Genomic DNA, 22,486 nt, shown 5'->3' with positions numbered 1-22,486 from the left:
AAGTAATGCTACTAAACCAAGGAATCAACAAACCCCACCTGCGATGGTCAATGAGGGACCGGATGCTGGTGCCAATAGAGGAGTACAAGTATTTGGGAGTCATATTTGAGAGAAAAGCCTCATTCATCAAACAGAAAGCATCCATCAAAGGCAGAGGGACCGCAATGGCAGTTGCTTTAAAAAACATCAAGAAAAAAATAACCGGCCCTAGTCTTCTCCCTTTACTAGAAGTGCTTCGAGCCCGACTGCTACCCTCGATCACTTATGGAAGCGAATCAATGAGAGGAAGAGACGAGGTTACTTTGGACACAGTGGTCGCCAAGGCCTTAAGAATAATATTCAATCTTCTGCAATTCACCTCACCAGCCCAAATAAGACTTGAATTCAGACTCCAAAAGCAGCAAATCTCACGGAAGGGGGCCTACGCCAAGTGCTGGTTTAAAATAAAGGGAGCCGAGCCGGGCACATTGAATTCACACCTGTGGATGGAAATCACCAGGAGAAATGACAGTCCAGCCATGAGTTAGCTTCACTCAGCAATCAAGCTGCTAGCTCTACAGGACTTACGGGACTCCTGCTCATCCCAAAAAAGTTTCAATGCCCTGGTAAACAAATCAGTAAAGATAGTATCTCTCACAGATGATAAAGCTGCCCTCAGCAGGAGGGCCCACGGCTGGTTTGTAATCCATAGCTACATGTTAACAAAGCCTCAATCTTAGGAACAGGTTGTTTAAAGAAATACAAAAGAACGGTTCCTACATCTGAGGCTGGGAATCCTACCAGCAAAGCGCCACCTCCCTCCGTGGAAACAAACTGACACTTCTAACTGCTGCAGATTGTGTGGAGACCAAAATGAAGACGTAATACATCTACTTTGCGTCTGCAACGGCTTAGGAGTGGAAAGGAGACAGTTTCTAAAACAGCTCCTGATTGCAAGTCAAGTTCGATCGTGCAGGGAGGCGGTAAAGGCCTGTTTTGAGGGCAGCAACATCCACCTTGCTTGCAGCCTTGTCCAGTTTATGAGGGAAGCAAACACAAAGTTAAGCCTGGAAGGCCCACAAGTTACCAGTCTTCAGGCCATGTCATCTGGTTTACGAGGCAACCACAATAACGCCGAAGATTAGGACTTTGACTAGATCCACGATTACTGCCTTGGTCCCTAAGCTGTCAGCAGTCAGCTGGGCCGGCTTCGAGTTCATCAACCTTAATATTCTCCATAAACATTTCTTCATGGGCGCAACTATCCACGAAAACAAGCGTTTTGATGAACTGCCTCACCTATTAGTTTTTAATCCTCCGCAGTTTTGTAGAATTACTGCTCACACGCAATCTCTTTTAGCATTATTTAATGATGAAGCTACTTTTTGTAAATTTATGTTTTACCTGTTTGTGAAGGTTTTAATTAATCATGCAATAAAGTGTTTATTACTATCATCCACTCGAAATAGAGTTTATGAAGTAATGCCTTCCACTGACAGCCCTGCGGATGCTCCGTCAACAGAAAACCAAAGGTCTGGCTGGCACTAAATGAGGCAGGCGGACCAAAGGTTCGGTTTGCAATGGAGTACCCTGTCTGTCAAACTCTAAATGAGGCCCTTAACCATCAGAAGATATATAATCCATGGGTCATACAAAAATAAAAGTAAATCACTTAGTTGAAGGCTATTGAATAGCGTTCTATTCCATCATAAATGTCGTTTAATAAAATATGAGCTAAAAATGTTTTCGAAAATAAGGGTTAAAAGATGGAATGATCCTTTATCATCATTAATGGAAGACAGAATGTCTGATATGATTGAGCATAAGCTAAGAGACTGTTGCACATTCAAGACATAAACTTAGATGATCTACCAAACACTCTTTGTGAAACTATCCCTTAATCTATGATAGAAAATCTTTGCACATATTATCTCATAACACATTTATGTTCAGGTGTTTTTGTGTAACAATGGCTTTTTGGCTCATATACATAGATTCATAGGAAGCCTTCATCAGGATAAAAGGTAAAGGACGGGTATTAATAATTTGTCCCCTCATTATGACAAGTGAGATAATACATATATTTAAGTGTAGGACAATGGTCACACATTCTTGATAGAAATCATTTGTGAAAGGATCCCTGTTGAAAATGTCTGTGAGCAAAATCAACATCTAATGTGTACAGTAAGGACACTGGTCAGTGGGAGTCTTGTGCAGTTAGTTGGATTGGAAACTAACCCAAGCCCACCAACTTCATCTGAGCTAAATATCAATTACACGTTTGCTTACGGAAACTGGAAAGAATCCAAAATGTCTCACCAAGACAATTTTTGCTCAAACCAGTGACCTGACATTATCTTTCATGTCTTCTTCCAGCAAGTTATGTTTTCATGAAAATTTCACGCATATTACCGGCCAAATTAAATTTAGAAGACAGCATGGAATGAAGGGCTGAGGGGGCAGCTCACATCACTGAGAATAGCAAATATAGATTTACCTGGGGAAGGATCCATTTTTTTTTAATGAAGCGGGATCAGTGTTTCATGCTTACACCAGTATGCACTGCTGTATACTACAACCTACCAAGAAGGATGTACAATCGACGAAAACACTCTGTGGTATCAGCAAGGCTCTGTATTTAATGAGAAATGTCTGGGATCACTGTCATTTTGTATGTTTATAAAAAAGCTCTGTGTTATTAATAAAACAGTAACTTCAATTAGGATGCTCTGCCTTTCAATTCCAGTAAGATGTGCTTCCAGAAATTCGTTATGAAGCTGCCATCTCCATCAGTCATTAATATCCTTGCCGGTGTTATCTCTGGCTTCAGCCCAAGGGACTGCTATGACAACAACTCTTGTAAGTACTGGACAATAGCCAGGGGACTTTTGGGGGCCTGGCTGACGTGAAGGGACTGTGCAGAAATCAATGTAAGAAATATTTTTAAAGGAAGCGAAGTGTTACCCAGTAACCTTCGCTTCATGTAATTAATTACATTTCTTCTCCTCATCCTTTGCCCCATCACTTTCGAAACTCAAACATACCCTAATCCGCAGATACATAATGTAAAGCTCTATCTCATTCCCCATCTCCTTCTAATGACAAATAGTCCTCCCTTGCTGGCTTCATTGCATACTTCCCCATCCTCACAGTTGCAAGCCACACCACACAAATGTACTCTCTTTTCAGACCAGAGAGCTCTTGTTTTCTGGCCATCAGACCACAAAGAGCATCTACCTAACTATGTACAATGTTGACTTCATCTCCAGCTAAAGTGTAATTAAAAACTTTGAAAGTAATGCAAATCCCACTGGCAGGCCCACTTGGAAGTGATTTGAGAACTGGCCTTGGATGTAGTTCCATTTGTGGTCATCCAAGGTGACCCCCAGCAAGGCAAGTCACACAACTACCGCGATTGTGCTTCATCTAGTGTTACTAGACATGTCGGCCGCATTCGACACAGTGAGCCATGAGGTGCTGTCGGGCAGGTTGGAGCAAATGGGGGTGAACGGCCGAGCCCTGAAGTGGCTGCAATCATACTTGTCGGAGAGGCATCAGGTGGTAACTATGACCCGTTTACCTCCGCCAAGTCCTTGGTACTACATGGGGTGCCACAGGGCTCGGCAATAAGCCCCATTCTCTTCAACATATATCTACGCCCGCTGATCCCCATCATAAAGTCATTTGGGGTTGACCTGGTAAACTATGCTGACGACACCCAACTGGTGTTTTCTTTGGAGGGAAAGCAGGCAGTGACCATGGAGATCTTTCAGGAATGTATGTGCCGAACTGCAAGCTGGCTTAAAGAAAACTCTTTGCAGTTTAATAGAGGAAAGACAGAGGTGGTGTACTGCTCCTGTGGTAAAAGGTTACAGCATCTGCCTCTAGAGTTTAAACTCACTCCAAGAGACGATCCCCTAGTTCCAGTTAAGACCATGCTCAATCTGGGTATCCTGATTGACGACGACCTTCAAATGGCATCACAGGCCAATAAAACAGTCAGTGTCTGCTTTGCCTTATTACAGGCATTGCGACAGATACTTCCACTGCTGCCTGAGGAGACAAGACCCTTGGTAGTCAGGAGTATAATTCTATGTAGACTGGACTACTGCAATTCCCTGTATTTGGGAGCTCCCCAATACATTCTGCAGGGATTGCAGAGGGTCCAGTCCATAGCGGCACAGCTGGCATTAAACAGGCAACGCAGATCCTCCACTAGTCGGGCCTTGAGAGATCTCCACTGGCTCCCCGTTAGGGAGAGGATCTGTTTTAAATCACTGTGCATGGTGTTTAGAGCAGTACTCGGAATGGGCCCGGTCCCTATGCAGGAGAGATTTACATGGTATAAGCCAGCAAGACATCTCCGTTCGTCTAGTGCCTTTCTGGTAACTACGGTGAAATTTAAGAAATCCAGAACGGGAGGTAGGGCCTTTGGCGTAGCGGCTGCACACCTCTGGAACGACCTTCGAGCATTAGACAGGTGACCTCCCTGTTAAGTTTCAGAAAGAGCCTAAAAACCTGGCTTTTTCCTAAGAACTGAGAACAGTGTCCTTACTGATAATCCGGCACATTGCCCGCTGTCATTATAGGCTAAGTTGCAGCGCCAGGATACCCTTGTGGTGACAGTTGCGCTATATAAGCTCTGCATACATACATACATACATCTCATGTGCATACACACACACTTCTTCAAACACTTCATTGCCCTGACTTTGAACCACCTTCCATACTATGTTCCAGTCTCTCTGGTGCCACCTCAGGTGGGAAGCTGGCTGCAAACTACACCTCTAGAGCACTAGCAATAGGAGCACCGAGGTGATGGGTGGACTGACACCGAGTCGGAAGGACACAGTGGAGGTCTCACAGTACATGACAACAGGGTAGGGTGCCCCAGAAGAAAACAGTGTTTTTGTTGGCAGACGCTGTGAGGAACAAGAGGGTTTGATGGAGGAGGATGGATGACTAGTTGGTTGTAGTTTAAGGTTTGTTGTGTGAGAAAGGCAAGTAGAAATAGTGAGCAAAAAGCACCTACAGTGAAGCAGATGTAAAGAGTATTGTAAGGAATAAAGTAAGTATATGGACTGTGGGTATCATGGAACAGACATGAATTGCGCCTGTTGGAGTAGGTCACCTACTGATAGATGAGTGGTGGACAAGAACTCAAATAGGATGACCTGGATGAGATGTGTCTTGGAGGCATCCCCATGTGGGAGATGTAAGAATTACATTCATGACTTCCGACATAGACTAATAGTACCCTATTCATTCATCTACCTGATCACTCTTCATTCAACCACCGCTTGCTTTTTAAACACCTCTTCCTCTGTCTGCCCCCACTGACTCACCCTCTGTATCTACCATCACTGTTTCTACTTCTGCAGAACCCTCTGATTCTTTTCTGTGAACCCGCTTAGTCTGTGTCTGCTTTCCAAGTCTTGCTGCCTACCATCACAGTTGTGATGGAGATCTACAAAGTACTTCCCGCTGCCTCTTGCCTTATGTTATCTTTTTCTCTCCTTTCTTTGCAGCTCCCGCTGTCTCTGCCATCTCTCCGTTCCTCTGCTTGCTAGCACTACTCATGCTGATTTGATTTCCTGGTCTTCCTCTGCCATCTCTTCATCATGTCTTGCACTGCTTGCCCTCTTGTCTCCATCCCATGCCACAGTTAGCTGTCTCTCATGCCTGCCTCTGCTGTGCCTCATGTCTCCTTCTGCCTGCCCTCATGTTTCCTACTGCCTTCTCTCATGACTCCTTCCACCACCCACGTCTCTTTGCCTGCCCTCTCGGCTCAATCTACCTTCCCTCCTGTCACCCTCTGCTTTCATGTCTTCTACTTGCCTTTAGTCACATGAGGCTTAGGTGGAGGCAGGCCACGTCAGAGATGTTATTTAGTTTATTTATAAAAAAGACAGGCCACAGCCCACAAACATTTCTACCGCTTTGCCCATTTGCCTCAATTTTCATTTCAACTAAACTGCGAAATTAGTTTTAAATTAATTGTAATTAGTGGGAATGGATGTACATCTCACAGCTTTAGTTGGTTTGTATATTGTCAAAGTATATCAGGATTTAAGGTTAGATATATTTGGGGCTGGCTGCAGCATGGGCAGATCTGTTTCTGATTGTGGTTTCCTGCCACCTCAACCAGCGTTCACTGGAGTCAGTCAAGGGTCCTTTTCAGTGATTCTAAATCTCAAGACTGACACTACAGGTGTGTGAGGGTAGGGCATGGCATGCTGTCCACTTCCAACGAATTGTCACTCACAGAAGCAGCAGAGTAGAAGCTTGACAGTTATATTGGTGAAATAGAAGGTAGTCTTTGAGGAAAATGCATTCCTCTCTTCACCTTCTCTCCCTTTTCAGGTGGTGCCACATGTAAAGAATATCTCATTCCCAAGGTTGATTTTCCTGGCGACGACTTTGAGCAGGTTCTGGCTCCTGATGCTGAGTACTGCCAGCTCATCTGCAGCAACCATCCTCGCTGCCAGTACTTCACCTTTCTCACTGCAGACTGGACTGCTGACAACAGAAAGTAAAACATTATCTATCTATCTGTCTGTCTGTCCTTATATAATATACTGGTGCAGTCACTGATATCATCATCAAAGCTTTATTCGATATTGAAATATCTTAAAAGCACAGAACAATAAAAATACAATTCATGTTATTAATTAAAACACTTAATAAATAATTAAAGGGCAAGATAAAACAGCATTAAACAATTTACAGCTTTGGAATAGTTAGCAAAAAAATATATAACAGGGCGTTGTCAGAGAAAAATTCATCATATAGCTTTGAATCTAATCGCCCACGCCCAGCTAAGGAATTTTGCTACCCCACAGGCCAGTACTGTATTGGGATCGGATTGTAAGATTCTCAACACTGGGGCATAGCCTCTAGTCTCAAGTAGGCGACAGACTGGTTTTAGCCATTTGGATCTAGGCCTGTTATACGCACTGCAGACAAAAAAGACATGTGCGATGGTTTCCAGTTCAGCGCTGCAGTGTGGGCAGGTGGCGGGTGTCTGATCGGGGGGGTTTCCATTTAGAGGTGCATTCACGGACTGATAGAGTTCCCATTCTAAACTGGATATATAAGGCCCTATCTTTGGGTTTTCTAATGAAGTCCATATAGGGTTCAAGCCAGTCACTGATATGTGGTTATGCTAATGTCCTTATCTCTGACCCCTGTGCATTATTCATGCTCATCTTTTCATAGTAATGGAGATCGTGAGGCAGATTTACAATCCCCCTGGGCCTCTAGTACGTCACTTTTTGTGAGGTACTGGTGGCGCAGGGGGCTCCTCCATATTTACAAGGAAAGGATAAGCCACCCATGCGTGACTTTTCCTCTCCTTGTAAATACGGACCCTTCGCACGCAGCACTTTGCGTTGAAGGGGCGTTCCATGGGTGTTGCTGTCGGTGTTCCCACGCGACACCCATGGAACAAGACACATGTCCAGATTTACCAGAAATCTTAAATCTGGAGATGAGTCTGAATGCTACGCCACCCTAGAAGTGGCGTAGTGAGGCGCAACGAGGAGAAATGTTTTCATTTCTCCTCGTTTTTTCCTCTTTCAATGCGTGCTGCATTCTGAAGCACACATTGAAAGAGGAAAATGCCTGTAGCGATTGTGTTTGTGCAGGAAGGTGCCCCTTTCTGCACAAAAAACATCTCCCCATGACGCAGTCATCCTTGCACCATGGTGCAAGGGTGCCTGCACCAGCGCATGGCTGCAGTTTGTGCACCAGGGCAGGGGGGAGCACAGGAATGTGACATATTCTTGTAAATATGTTGCATCCCTGTGCTTTGAAAGTGCCACAGCATGGCGCAGCCAAAGGGCTTGCGGTGCCACGCTGCGGCACTTCCTTGCAGATCTGCCCCTCTGTCTTTAAGAAGAAATTATTTTTGAGGTGTGCCTGAGCTTCATGTTTGTCCTCCTATTATTTGTGGGATTTGTTGGGTGATGGAAAATGCCCCAAAGCAATCAAAATACAAAAGTAGGTTACTCTTTCAAGAACATGCTTGAACTAATTTTGCTTGCAGACAATCAAAAGTCTCCTCTGGATTCAAGGCCTCTCTCTCTGTCTTTTCCTCACTCTACCGCTCTCACACACACACTCACACTCTCATTGCCACTGTGTCTGCTTCATTTCACCTCTGGGAGCTGGAGAAAGTCACACAAGTGAATGCAGTGGCCATGGCCATGGCCTTCAAAAGCCGGCCTCCGAAGCTGCCCGCTCCTATTGGGTTACTCAATGGGATACATGGTCGATCTGGCTCTGTCTGGAACCCAGGCTGAGCTTTGTTGCGGGTAGCACAGACTGCAGCTGCAAATAGACTCTTTAGACTTGCATGTAAGTTTCTTTACAAATTCACCAGATATACAAGACAGTTTCTAAGACACCCCCCCAAGATCACAGATGTTACCCAAGCTTGTCCATAACACAATGTTGATTCTCAACTGTCACTGGTAGAACTCTTCCCAGTGGAGCAATGTGTTATCACACTCAGGATGACATGGCTCACAGACAACCTGCATGAAGTTATAGAAACACTGAAGCTATACTGGGCAAGATGCTGCACAGCTTGCATTTGCATTGTTGAAGCATCAATTTCAGATTAGCTTTAACAAACTGTATTGTTAAAATTCTTATTTCTCTCCATTCCTGCAGCTTTGAACTGTTGCCCATGTTCATAATAGGTCTGTTAATAATGGGTTTGTAGGCACGCTGCTTAAGCATCTAATATTTGCTTGTGCAGTAGCCGTGGGCTTGCAGTCCATTCTTCTATGAGGCCATCAGTGCATGGACCATGAATGGCATATTAAAAACATGATCACTTCTGGCATCTACAAAAGTACAGGCACATAGGAGCTACTTTTGTTGTCCTTGGTGACTGAAACATTCCCAATGACTGCAGTAGGAGCAAAGGAAGACTTTGGGCCACGAGACAGTCCCTGCTAGATCCTCAGACCTCAAAAGATGCTGAAAACCTGACCTCCAAACACTATGCTACACTGAAGGGTGAGAGAGGAGCTGGGATTGGAGTCAGAAACACCTGGGAGGAAGAGGTAGGAACACGATGATCCAGTCAGAGCAGTCACAATGTATTGATGGAGTGGAGTGGATGTTTTATACCCAAGAACATCCCAGGGAGGCTTTGACAATGTCCACTTCCCTTTTAAATGTTCTGCAGTTTCTTCTGTGGGTTGTCTACATTCTTCAAAGGAGCAGCAGCTGAGTCTTTTCAGATGATTCCGCTGGTTAAACAATGGAAAACGACACATGATGCCTGTAGACCATGATAGGGCAGAATAAATATTTAGATTTTGATTGGTTGGTAATCTATTTTTCATTAGGTTCTTTTGCTATCTGAAGAGCTCTCCCACAATGATGCCGACGATGACTCAATTAAGCAACGTTGTTTCAGGCTTCTCGCTAAGAAGCTTTGGGATTAAAAGAAGTAAGTTCAACATTCTACTGCATGGCTTGTAAATTTATACTTGTAAGGTGGGTTCTAAAACAGGTTTCACATTTGGGTAAATCTTTAATTATCATTGAACGCTTGGGTGTCTCTGGGTAAGTCCCCTGGGTTTGGAACATCACGTTGTGTGGCAAAAACAATCTCACCGGTCCATTTAGGATAAATCCTAGTTTCTCAGTGCAATGTCTATTTGTGTGCAGACCCACCTCAAGGGTAATATTTTAAATCAAGAGCTACAGTTTTAGGGAAACTGTTTTGAGGAAAATATGTTCAATATGTGCAGAGTTGATAGACTGCCAGTCTTTCTTTCAGCAGCGTTGTGCATTTCTGACTAAGACATTGGTTGAGCCCATGCATTGCATGTTTTTTTCCCATCCAAATAGATCACATGAAGTGACAAAGTATATGCAAATAGAGCATAAGACTATGCAAAACGTTTGCAAGTGGAAAAAGGACTGAATGTGTTTTTCTTTCCTGGTAGGAATATATTATTGAAAGATATACCTTGTGGAGAAAAATTCTCTTAAATTAATTTTGTTTAGGAAGTTCTTGTGACGGAAGACATCCTAAGTCACTTTCTTACTGTCTAAATCTGCTGAAGTATTATGTTTGTGATAAGTGTTTACAAAAAACAAATAAGTACACAATATGCACAGAATACATGAACTAGAAGGTCAAACAGTAAGATAAGAGTTTTCAATATTGTAATTAAACTATATCAAATACTTTCCTCCTTTTATTCATATGTGAAACAATCTCTGGTTCTAAATCAACTTTGTTTTTATAGATGTTGCATGGGGTTAAAACATAAGTACAACATTTCCAGCGCAGGATTTACATATAAGCTGACACAAGCTATAGCTTGGGGCCCCCACTTTCTTGGGGGCCCCCAAAAAATATTATTAGTCTAAATGCTGCACGTCCGGGATGTCCCATACTCTTCACCCAATATTTTTAGCGCGTCTTTTTGAAGAACAAAGCGTTATTTGCCTAGGGCAGGGCAGGGTCTCCAACTCCAACCGGTCAATCCCGAGCTACCGGTAGTAGCTCGCCGACCCTCTGAGAGTAGCTTGCTCTGCTATCTAATTATTGAGACGTCATATAAGGCTTTAAAAGCATTTTATTTTGTAATCCTTCATTGTCTTTCACAGCTATCATCGCCCTTGCCCGCCCTCACACAAACCAGCTGCTCCGATTGGCTGAATTGAGCTTAGCTGGGGCGGGGCGGGGCGGGCTGAAGAACGTGATGTTCTTCCTCTTAGTCATGCGCCACCTGTCATTTCCGGGCTGGCACCGCGATTTGCAGCCTGAAACAGTACATCACAGCCTGGAACCGCACTTCGCATTTGTTTTCGATCTGGGCCTCCCGGAGCAGCTGTGAGTTAAGTGGGCACCTAATCGAGCAGTTGCAGAGTCTGTAAAATCGGGCAGTTATGAGGTAAGTAAAGTGGGCCTCTAACTCAGCCGTAGCAGCGTTGATAAAATCGAAGGAATGCCTGAAAGGCCCCTTGATTTTAACGTTGGCTGCCTCTGCGCTTTAGATCTGCCTTCAGTAATAGAGCGCAGGGGCAGGCAACGTTAAAATTAAAAGTCCTTTTAGGTACTGGGCATCCGATGTTACGTTAGACATAGTCAAGCCCATGGTTCAGCGGAACAAGATAGTCTGACACATCAGGATCTGTATAGGGTAATAGTTAACGATTGTGTCCAATCAGCATTCCCTAATGTAGAAGCAATTTTGAGATTGTTTCTTAGTATGATGGTTGCAAATTGCTTTGGAGAAAGATCTTTTTCTCAGCTGAAGAGAATAAAAAATGAATTTTGAACAACAATGACTCAAGATAAATTATGTTCCCTCAGTCTCATGTGCATAGAAAGCGACAAACTACGCAGTTTATCATTTGATGATGTCATCAGTGACTTTGCTCTGGCAAAGGCAAGAAAGAAAATATTTTAGTTTAATATAATTCCTTAATCCTTATAACATGTTTTAAGAGATTAGATAATAAGCCTTTGTAAATTGTGCCTTTTAAAAGAACTTTTGTTTCTTTTTACCAGAGTTTGCATTTTTAAGTTTGTTATGAATTAAAATGATTTTAAGTTAAAGATGTATTATTTCACTATCAATATACTTCTTAATTGTATTTCAGTTTAACCCTCTAGGTATCCGAAAATCACATTTGTCACTGACATAGTCACATAGAATATCTGGACTTATAAAGGGCCCCATATTTCAAATAGCTTAGGGCCTTATCAAGTCTAAATCCGGCGCTGAACATTTCTCTGCACAATGTTTGTTACGGTTCCCAGCATCACCCAGTCTCCACCTCACTAAAAAATGTAATTAAAATAAATTGTATTAATAGCAATCTATGTTAAGCAGCATTCCAGGATATCAGGCCAGGAATCTCACAAGACAGATGGCTCGGGCATTCAGTCAAGTAGACTTTATAGGGGGGTGGCCCTGAAGAGCTGGGCCCCTGGGCCAGAACACATTTTGCCCATGCCTTAAAAAATCAATGGATGAAATGGAATATCTGAGCGAAATAATTACACTACAAAACATATAGTGTTACATTTTGGAAGGGAAGGACTTGGGATAGCTGGAGTATAACACAGACATCCAGATTGCATTGCTATGGTGGGGGCAACCTGTCAGGGGCCCCCAATCAGCCAAAGAATCCCTGAGCGGTATGGGAGACTCTGGGGTCCCTCATCACATTCTGCCGGAGAACCCAATCAGTTTACATTATGTCGCGGGGATAGCTTTTCAGTAGGAGAACCATTTGAACACACTGTAACATACTGAATTAGCTAGTAGATGGAGGGGGCTTTATATATTGGCCTCCTATTCTACTTTTTCCATCTAGATTGGTATTATTACTGCAGAGTTGACAGACCAGGAGGGATGATATTTCACACCCAGGACTGACAGGCAGGATGTGTGTTTGATCAATAAGTACATAACTCCAGACATGGATGAAACCTTGTTTCCAAAGTTGATTGAAGTTGTGGTTCCTTCGTTAGGCACCTCTGTGATGTGTGCTGGACATTTTGAGTTGTGTATTATCAGGAGCCCAGTGACATTCTTCATGTCTGTCGGATTCAATGCACGGACTTACCTTGCAGTTCCTGGATTGGTGTGGGACTTTGGTCTAGTAGATAAGTGGAAGCACACATGGGACTTGACCTTTTCAATATACCCACCCCCTCTTGTTTCTTAGAGTCCAATAGATTATATATTTGTGAGTCACACATTGTCAAACTGCAACACAGTTCATAGGTACAATACGTCCTGACCATTCACACCACGTCTTTCTTTAAACATGGCTAGGTTACAGATGGGCTCCGGTCCTAACATGGAGGTTTAGAGATGCCCCACACATTGAACTGGATAATCTCCCCACTTGTGAAGCATTGTCAAACTTCCCTGTAAATGCAGAGGTGGAAAACTCTGGTAAATGATGGACTTCATCTTAATGTTTATAGGTGTTACTCTATCTACCTCTCACCTAGGTTGTTGGGCATTTATGAATAACCATTGGCATCCCTCCAGCAGCGGAGGGATCCGGCATATGAGAATACGCCCAATCACTTTTCCGCTCCATCCTCGACTGGGACTTCAATACCGAATTGCGTCTCAACAGAGTCCACCTGGGGCACAGTCTCATCTGACATACTAGCTTGTCTTCACTTTTTCCAGATAAAGGAGGACAGTCCGAAAGCCGCCAGAATGAAACAGTCCATCCACTTCAAAGGTCACACCATAGACCCCTTCCAAGACGTTTCTCTCATTACCCTTTAACGACAAGGAGTTTAAGGCAGTGACTGATTACCTATGTTCTAGAGAAGTATCCTCCAGGAGGGGAAACCACTGCCATCTAGTCTTTCGCAGGGAGGGGCAGTCACTGAAAGAAGCCTGATGGTTACTGGGACTCAGAGAGCAATCCCCACCCCCTCTCCCACTGCAGGATTCCCTTGTGGCTCTCCCACGCATCCATCACCATGGTAGACAATAAAGAGGTCCAAGCGGCTCCCACACCCTGGTCCTGAAGAGCTGGTGCAGGAATATTGAGATGTCTTGGATAAGCTTGCCTCTGGCACAGGAGGCAGACCTACATGATGTTGTCCTCCATTGAGTCTTCTCTGTTTGTTGTGAATCTCACCCTGCATTTCTAATGCATTGAAGGCAGCCTCGCTTGGCAGAGAGGCTCTTGTTACCTAGGAATCCAAATCCTGTTTCTCTGCTGCTGGCCTACCTCGGTGTGCCGAATGCCATTGTTAATGGGCATTTCCAAATGGTTATTTTGACTACGATGTTATTTGTTTTTTATTGTTTTTGGGGTCAACATTCCTTCATCTCTTGACCCTCGGACGTTTTTTTATTCTTTGCGAAGCCATACTTGGGCCTGGGAATTTCGTATGATCTAATCTTCGTTTCATTACAATTCTACAGTAAGAGGCCGGTTCCGGCTTCACTTACATGCTAACTGCGCTCGGTTGCTTAGTTTTGGAATACGATCCTGCATATTTCTCCTTACTTAAGGACACGTGCCTTTATTTAGACGTCAGGCCGGACCGGGCCTGTTTACGTTTTATACTGCACCCAGTACATTCCATTGCGGCATTCTGTGGGTGTAGCCATACTCAAGTTTCATGAGGGTACTCGCACTTTTGAGCCCTGATGAAGTTCTATATGAGAGAACGAAACGCATTGGCTGAGTTTAATGCGGCTATATCGTAAGGATATTAACTGTTGAAAATAAAGACTTTCTTTGAAAATTCTACATCATTCTCTGGACTCTGTTACCTGGTGCACGCCCACCCCTTGCTTTGTATAGGATCTGGATCACAGAGGCGTCACCTGACGGCTGATGCCCGGGCTTGTTGCGCAGGCCTTGAGATATATTTGAAACTAGCACGAGGTGCAGAAGTTTCAGTCCGCCGTCATTTTCTCTTGTGTTGTATTATCTCTCATGGGTGGTTTCACTCACTTTGTGTTTGGGCACAATATCCACTTTTCTCCCTGGGCTACCACTATGCCTGCCCTTTTTCTCACTCCTGCAAACTGCCTGCCCTTAGCACTTCCAGTCCTGGAAATTAAAGTCACGAGCCTCAATGTCAGAGGTCTTAACAACCCTATTAAATGGAAAGCGATGCTCTCCCTTCTAGAACGCTCAGGCAGAGATATATGACTACTTCAAGAAACACAGTTGTTGGTTAAAGATGTACACCACATGCAATATCACTGGTTTCCATGCTAGCTTTGGTCTTCCAACTCATCAAAACAAGGAGGGGTAGCTATTCTGTTTTCCACACAATTTAAGGGGGACATAATCTCTAAAGTGACTGAGATCAAGCTTTCTGGCATATCGACTTAGAGTGGGGACCTTTCATTTGACCCTGGCTAATATATTCGCTCTAAATGACCAGCAGGAAGCCTTCATCACCAGCGCCCTCTCTCCCTTCCTTCAAAACCCAGATGTGCTATTCTGGCAACTTAAATCTGGTCATGGATAATGTCCTTGACCATTCTGGTCAGCGCTTTGGCCAGAAGGGGACCCTTTCTTGGCAGACTGTGTCCTAAGCAATATCTGGTACTCAAAAGATCCTCACACAAGGGATTACACTCATTATTCTTGAGCCACACACAATATGTATGCTCGTATTGATTATTTTCTTGTGACCCCAGCCCTCCAGACGCTTCTCAGAGACACATCCATAGCTCCCCGTGCGCTCTCTGACCAATCATCTCTAACTCTTACTATACACATTGATGTCAGCCAGAAAAACTCCTCATGCTGGTGCCTTTGGGTCTCTTTACTCCAATCTCCCACGATGGTCTCAGCCATATGCAAGACGATTATCGATTACATTCAGACCAATGATATGAATCAGGTTACCCTTCTACACTCAGGGAAGCCTTGAGATTAGTAGTCAGAGGGGAACTTATTGCTATCTCCACTTCCGAAAATCGCACCCGGAAAAAGAAACAAGTTCTTCAACTGAAAGTCCTTGAGCTATAGACCATAAACAAATGCACTGGAACCCAATGGGTCTGGAGAGTACTAGAACAAATGTGCTTGCTCCTTAATCTCTTAGATCTAGATAGAGCAGAATTTGCCTTGGTTTGTCTCAAACATAAGTTCTATCTTGGTAGCAACCATTGCTGGCAGCTACTAGCACATCACCTACGGACCAAGGTCCATTTACGGACTATCCAGATGATCTGCACCACCCCGGCCACAGAGGTATGTTAGACCCACAGATCGTGGATGCTTTTCAAAATTTCTATAAGACTCTTATACAGATTCAGCTGGGACTCATGTAGATCCCTCAGACTGTCTTACAACCTGTCCCCACACCCCACTACTACTACTATCCCCGGCAGTCGACTTCCTTGATAAGCCTATACGAATTGAAGAGGTAGTCTCTTCCATATCTCGTCTTAAGTTTTTGAAAGCTCTGGAGCCTGATGACTTCCCTTCTAAAATGTACAAAACATTTTTCCTTGAACTGGCTCCAATCCTCACGTCTTTTTAATTCCTTCACCTACACAGGTTCTCTTACAGACTCCATGCTTGAGGCTTCCATCTCTGTGATTCCCAAACCGGGCAAAGACCCAGCTCTCTGTGGGTCTTATAGAGCAATTTCTCTTTTAAACTTTGATGCCAAGCTATTTACTAGCATATTAGCTCACAGACTCAATTCCTTTATGAAAGAACTGATCTCCCCAGACGAGGCTGGCTTCATACCAACATGTCAATGTGGGGACAACACTAGACGCATTTATCACCTATTTTACAAGGTGTCCAGGACTCAAAGGGAGGCCCTTCTGCTCTTAATTGATGCAGAGAAAGCGTCCAAGAGTGCATTGGCCCTATCACTTCAGGACTCTGGAGATTTTTGGTTTCGGCGATCATTTCCTTGGATGGAATAAAGCATCTATAGCTGTCCTAGGGCAGCAGTGCATGTTAACGGGCTCTCGTCCTCACCTTTCCCGTTCCACTGCAGAATGCGGTAGGGCTGCCCCCTCCACCCTCTTCCCCATTGCCTTGTATATGGAGCCCGTCACCAAGCACATACGAGCACATCCGGATATTACCAGTTTCCATTTTGGAGGGGAACATCATCTCATCAGTCTTTATGCTGAAGACGTAATCTTGACCCTTTCTAATCCACTGGCCTCTCTCCCTGCCCTGGTTACAGAGCTTAAGACTTTTGGATCCTTTTCTGGCTTCAAGGTGAACATGCAAAAATCACAAATTCTAAATCTATCTATCCTTCCCCCGACTGAACATTTAACTAAGTCCTAATTTCCATTTGACTGGGCCTCAGACTCTATTTCTTATCTCAGGATCAAATTAGCTCATTCTATTCCCTAAAATGTTTCAAACAATTATGAATCGCTGTCCAAAGAAATAAAGACCGATATCCACAAATGGGAATGCCTGGATCTCTCTCTTGGCTGGGCAGAGTCGCGGCCATTAAAATTACCATACTACTATGCATTCTTTAACTCTTCCAGGCTTTACAGCTGACCCCGCCCAAGTAAGCACTCCATTTAATGCAGGGAGATATCTACAGGTTTATTTGGGGAGGTAAGAAACCTCTCCTCCACAAAGAACTTATGTACAGCCCAACATGTGGAGGTGGCCTCACAGTGCCTTCCTTACAGGCCTCGCAGTTACATTTCTTAGTGGAAAGGAGCAGACCACTCACTAACTAACACTGGTGCTTCATGGATCAGGCCTGGGGACTATACTCTTCTCCAGACACAAGCTTTATCTTTCGCATATGGGATGTGGTCCCACTTAGAGTGGGATTAACAATCTTCCCTTGCCGGATGACACCGATCCTCTCTAAGCTAGACTTCACTCCAGGACTTCAACCTGATCAGTTCCACCGCTAGCTTAACAGCATCCACAAGCAGATGTGCTGCCTGTTTGACCCTCAACGGATAATCCCCTTTGACCAAATGAAAGCAGACTATGGCCTAGAGGAAACTGATCATATGCAATACCTTCAGGTCCGCCATTGGGTCTTGCAGCCTTCCTTCCAGCCCCATGCGGAGAGACCTTTGACTCCTTCCCAGAAATGGTTAATATTTGAGAAAAACAACAGGCGACTCATCACGGAGTTGTACACCATCCTCAATAGAGAGGAGGCTAACTCTCATTTCGTGGGGCAGAGTAGGTGGGAGGACGAGAATGGTAGGCCTCTCTCTGATGCTGAGTGGACTGATATTACAATAGAGCCAGTCACAGTGCACACAACATGACCAGAACACAGACAGCATTCAAGATCATGTCCTACTGGTATTTGCTCCCGGCACGACTCGGCTCATGGAATTCTGAACGCTCTAAATAGTGCTGGAGGGGCTGTGGAGGGATAGGTTCATTACTTCATCTTTTATAGCACTGCCCCAAACTTGGTCGCTTCTGGGATCAGGTGCTAGATGGCATTGATGAAGCGTTCAATTCCTCTATCCCTAGATTGCCAGCCTAGGGAAGCACATGGCATTAGCTTTAGGTGCTGCACATCAGGTCATCCTTGCTTTATGGGGCACTGACAGGAGCCCCAGTACACTACTTGGTTATATAGACTCTGGTTTATACTGGGTATGTCAAAGATGTTGCTAACAGTTGATCAGAGATCAGACGATTGTGCTGTGTATTGGTCTCCCTCCATAAGTCTTCTATCTACGGAGTTTAATAAATTGACTTGCCCCCCCTACTTGAAGCTACTTTGGCTGTTCCCCACAACTGCCCCTCCCTCGACTGCTTACCCTCCCTAAACACCCAGAGCCACCGACCCTATCACCCTTGAATTTAGACACAACAATATCTTATCATCTACCACTTATCTACAGCTTATGAAGGAAAGGTGGAGTGGGGGGGTTTGCTCTTTCGATTTAATATGGTTTCTATAATTATTGCTCCAATTTTAGCTGCCGGCCCCAGGGTTTTAGGCAAAAGGCTGTGTATATTCTCACATTTAACTTCCATACGCTGCCAGCCCTTGGAGTTGTAGTCGCTTAGCTGGGTTACAACTTTACTGTGACAACAATAAATATAATTGCTCCATTGACATTTACCTAATGTAGTTCATAATTTATGTAGGCCAGCTCATGCTCTCTTTACAGTTTCCTGTGAAATCCAGTAGGGTTTTACCAAAGGTTTTCAGTATTTTCGAAGTTTGTAAAAATCCCCCAAAAACACAGTGTAAGGGTATTTTTTCAGTGCTTACAAAGAACTCTGCCTGTATTACAATGTGATAAAACTTTAAGTAACTGCCTTCCTTCGCCTACCATTGTCCAGATCTCGCATCAACCATTCACTTCTTGTGTTCTCTCTTAAATTAAAATCCTTTTCCCTTTTCCAGAAACATGTCCCTCACTGAACAGTTAGTTGTCTTCATTTGGGAAGGACCAATAGAGCTCCATGGACCAGGGGGCACTAATATTGTCTCTAGCCCGTGTCCTGGATAAGGGTATGCAACCAACCCTTAATACACATCAGCCGACATTGGACAAGCTTTTGGAGGTCACCTATTGCTAGCTTTTCCACACTGATAGTACATAAAGAGCCCAAGTGAATTTGTTCCAAAGATCAGCAGTAGTCTGCAGAAAGTACCATGGATGAAACCAAGAATGGGACCTCATTAGTGAACCATGGAGCCAAGTTCCACAACAGTGTCTTCATTGTACAGACACTGGCTTACTGCCCCTGCCATGGGCTTAGTACATAGTGCGGTGGTGGCAGTGTACTGTTTTTTTAAGCCAAGGTTATAGCAAGACCTTTTTTTATCTGTGTATTGTGGTGTGGATGCCTACTTCACCCCTCATGTAAATTTCCACACCTATGGCTAACCCAGCTCCTAACACTAACATCCAAGTGTATGTGACCTGCATGATACATCCTTCAAAGGAGTAACTTTCACTGTTTAGACTGTGTGTGCCTGGGCTTCTGGGTCACTCATTTTAATATTTTTAAGTCAGTGCTCATTTTTGTGCAGATTGCGTAAGTTTCACGAGGAAAAAAATGCATACTTCCCATGGCCACTCTAGTTTTCTCTGCCAATGCTTGTTTAATCGCGTACCCTGCCAGAGTCTGATCTCTATGCTCCTCTTTTTTCCTGTTTTCTTGGCGTGTCCTAAACAATACCAGTAAACCATCAAAACTCTCCTTCACCCCTACTTTCTTGCTCTTCCGCTGCTCTCCTTGTTTTTCTACATTTGCCTTTTCTCTCAAAGTCCTGACCCATGTAACATAATGTTATAAGTAAGGCCTCTTCTATAGTCATGTCTTTGAAGTACACCACTTCTTTATGCCATCTGGTCTGAGGATTGTGCAGGGATTAGGCAGGCAACATAGTTGGCCATAAATACACTGATGAATACTACCACTGAGTGGTGGGAAGTGGGTTGAAGGTATACACAACTATTGATTAGCAGGGCTTCTCACCCTGTCTCTCTAGTTACTAATTTGCACATAGATCCTGGTGAGAGTGGAAACATTTTAAAGCAATTTTCCCATCCTCTTTGTCAACATGCCAAGTGAAGCAGCCATGAGAAGCATACCACAGAGGAAACTAGAATCCATCAGACTTTATTTCTATGCTTCTCTAGGAGTGTATGTGTATATAATGCTTCCCTCAGCTGTAATCTCTTCTCTTGCAGGATGCAGTGACCACCTTTTTAAACGTTTGGACTTTCCAGGAAAGGACCGGAGGGTGGTCAAGGCCGACTCATACCAACAATGTCAGGAGTTGTGCAAAGAGGATCCTTTTTGTCAGTTTTTCACCTACGTGGAAGACATCATATCTAACGTAGCCCAACGGTAAATTGTATTTCTTCAAGTCAAGTTTGAGTAAATGTCTCATCATACCTGTGTTGTTGCAACAAGAGCAGGACTGAAATAACATATATTAAAAAAAGAAATTGTTGATAATCAAATGTATTGATTTTTTCAGAACAAAAATACATCGGTAGCAAATCAAGCACATTATTGAGATGAATTACGTTCGAGAAAAGCAGACAGAAACTCACGAGGCACAGGTGGAATGAGTACGACATTTGCTTACAGATATACATGTACACGACACAGTTGAATCCTTCAAGCGGGTAATAAGTTGAACCATTTGCCCCACTCCTTGCCGAGAAGTTTGGGGCAGCCCAGGGCCTCAAAGAGGGATATTAACATTTTTAAAGTATCTTGAGATGAACACAAAGGATCAAGGAGCTCTAGGTAGCTAATGTTATTTTTGTTCAAATTTGCTGGTACTCAGGTTATCAGCTTAGATGGCTTTAATGTATTGTGTTATTGAAAGTGTTTCAAATAGCGCTCAGATCACTAGTTAGCTGTTTTAATGCACTTACAAACAGAAAGGGGTTACTGGGACCAGGAGAGGTGTATAAGTGGTGGGTCAGATACCTATGATAAACTGGAACATGAAGGTTCGGCACAACTTCAAAGGCCAGGTGCCATTCAAAAGTTTGGGGTGTGTTAAACCTATCCTTCTCAGGGTGGACTTCCCCAAACATTTTGCTTACTTACCTTCAATTTTTACTAAAATATGTTTTGTTGGCCATAGGACTCTGTGACCTTTACCACTGCTAACTAGTGATATAGTGCTTGTGCTCCCTCCCCTAAGCATGGTTTAATTGCCATATACCTAATTGGCATATTTAATGAAGTTATAAGCCCCTTTAAAGTGGAATACCTTAAATCCAGGGCCTATGAATAAAATTCTACCAGTGGGTCTGCAGCACTTTTTGTGCTACTCACTTGAGTAGCACCTTAAAACATATGCAGTTGTACACCTGCAAGTCGACATGGTATTAACTCCCCTTTTATTACATATAAGACACTAACGTAGGCCCAAGGTAACACAAAGGGCACAAGTTTGGACATGTTCTTTTAACACTTTCCATGCTCATGACGAGCTGAGCTCGTCATGAGGCACGGTGCATGAGCCGTGGAACACTTGCATGCAGGGATAATTCCCCTGCTGTGCTGAGCGTTCCACGGGAACCGGTGCACCTGTGATGAGCTCAGCTCGTCATGAGCACAGGAGTGCCGTGCCTCATGACAAGCTGAGCTCGTCAGGAGCATGCGGGCGCTGTGTGTGCACCCCTCCCCCCAGCACAGCGGGGGAATTACTCCCCGCAGCGAAGGGGTTACGTTTGATATGGCCTGGTGGTGAAAAACTCTCAAATTTGTTTTTCAATACTGTGAGGCCAGGTAGATACATCAAATGTGGTATCTATGAAACTGTAATGAGAACCAATCTTTAATGGTAAAGTTGGATTTCTCATTACAATTAAGAAAATGACACTTTTAGAAAATTCTCATTTTCCTGCTCTTAGCCCTTTGTTCCTGCAGCCTGTCTTTGGTAGCATGACTGGGTGTAACTAACAGTTAGACTTTGTGAATTCTTCTCAGACAGTCATACAATAGAGGGATTAGGTGCGCCTCATTGGGCCATCTACTGGCGGGATGGGGGCGAAGCTGAGCATAGCCCCATTTGCAACTGAAAAATCCATGCTCTGCTATCACACAGAGGGCCCAACGACCCTGCATTGTTACTGCAGCCAGCTTGGAGCCAGGGGAGGAGAGTCAGGACATTCCATTCACTTCAAAGAACCTTTCCAGAAACGTCATCTACCCTCCAGAAGAAGGGCACCATAGGTATAAAAATAGGACACAGTTAAGTCCACCACTGGACTTGTGGAAAGACTCTTAGAGGACTGCGTGTAGCTGTGACCTGCTGTGCCCCTTGCCAGATTCAGGGCTCAAGGCAGACTCCACACAGCAAGGAAGTCCTTTCGCGCACAGCAGCAGAAACTAGCCCTGCTGTTGAGTCCTACATCTTCACCTGCGCCCAGGACCACCAGGGTGAATCCAAAGACTAGTTTGCTGCCCTCCTGTGTAAAGCCACTGGGACATGAAAGGTTCCAACCATCTTGAATCCACACGTGGACCCAGCCTGAGTGAGTCCTGAACCCCCAAGAGGTAT

The 22,486-nt window shown here is 44.1% G+C and overlaps 1 protein-coding gene across 1 annotated transcript in view; it reads left to right on the top strand.

Annotated features, from left to right (window-relative positions):
* Positions 1–22,486, top strand: part of LOC144772869 (coagulation factor XI-like) — a 297,549-nt gene that overhangs the window by 227,472 nt on the left and 47,591 nt on the right. Inside the window, exons 6-9 of the mRNA XM_078657511.1 lie at positions 2,726–2,838; positions 6,343–6,511; positions 9,342–9,445; positions 20,148–20,307. Of these exons, the coding sequence (XP_078513637.1) occupies positions 2,726–2,838; positions 6,343–6,511; positions 9,342–9,445; positions 20,148–20,307 (546 nt within the window). The remainder of the gene's footprint in view (positions 1–2,725; positions 2,839–6,342; positions 6,512–9,341; positions 9,446–20,147; positions 20,308–22,486) is intronic.

This window comes from Lissotriton helveticus, chromosome 1_1 (genome assembly GCF_964261635.1).
Source record: "Lissotriton helveticus chromosome 1_1, aLisHel1.1, whole genome shotgun sequence".
Classification (NCBI taxonomy): domain Eukaryota; kingdom Metazoa; phylum Chordata; class Amphibia; order Caudata; family Salamandridae; genus Lissotriton; species Lissotriton helveticus.
This window is presented reverse-complemented; position numbering and strand designations above follow the sequence as displayed.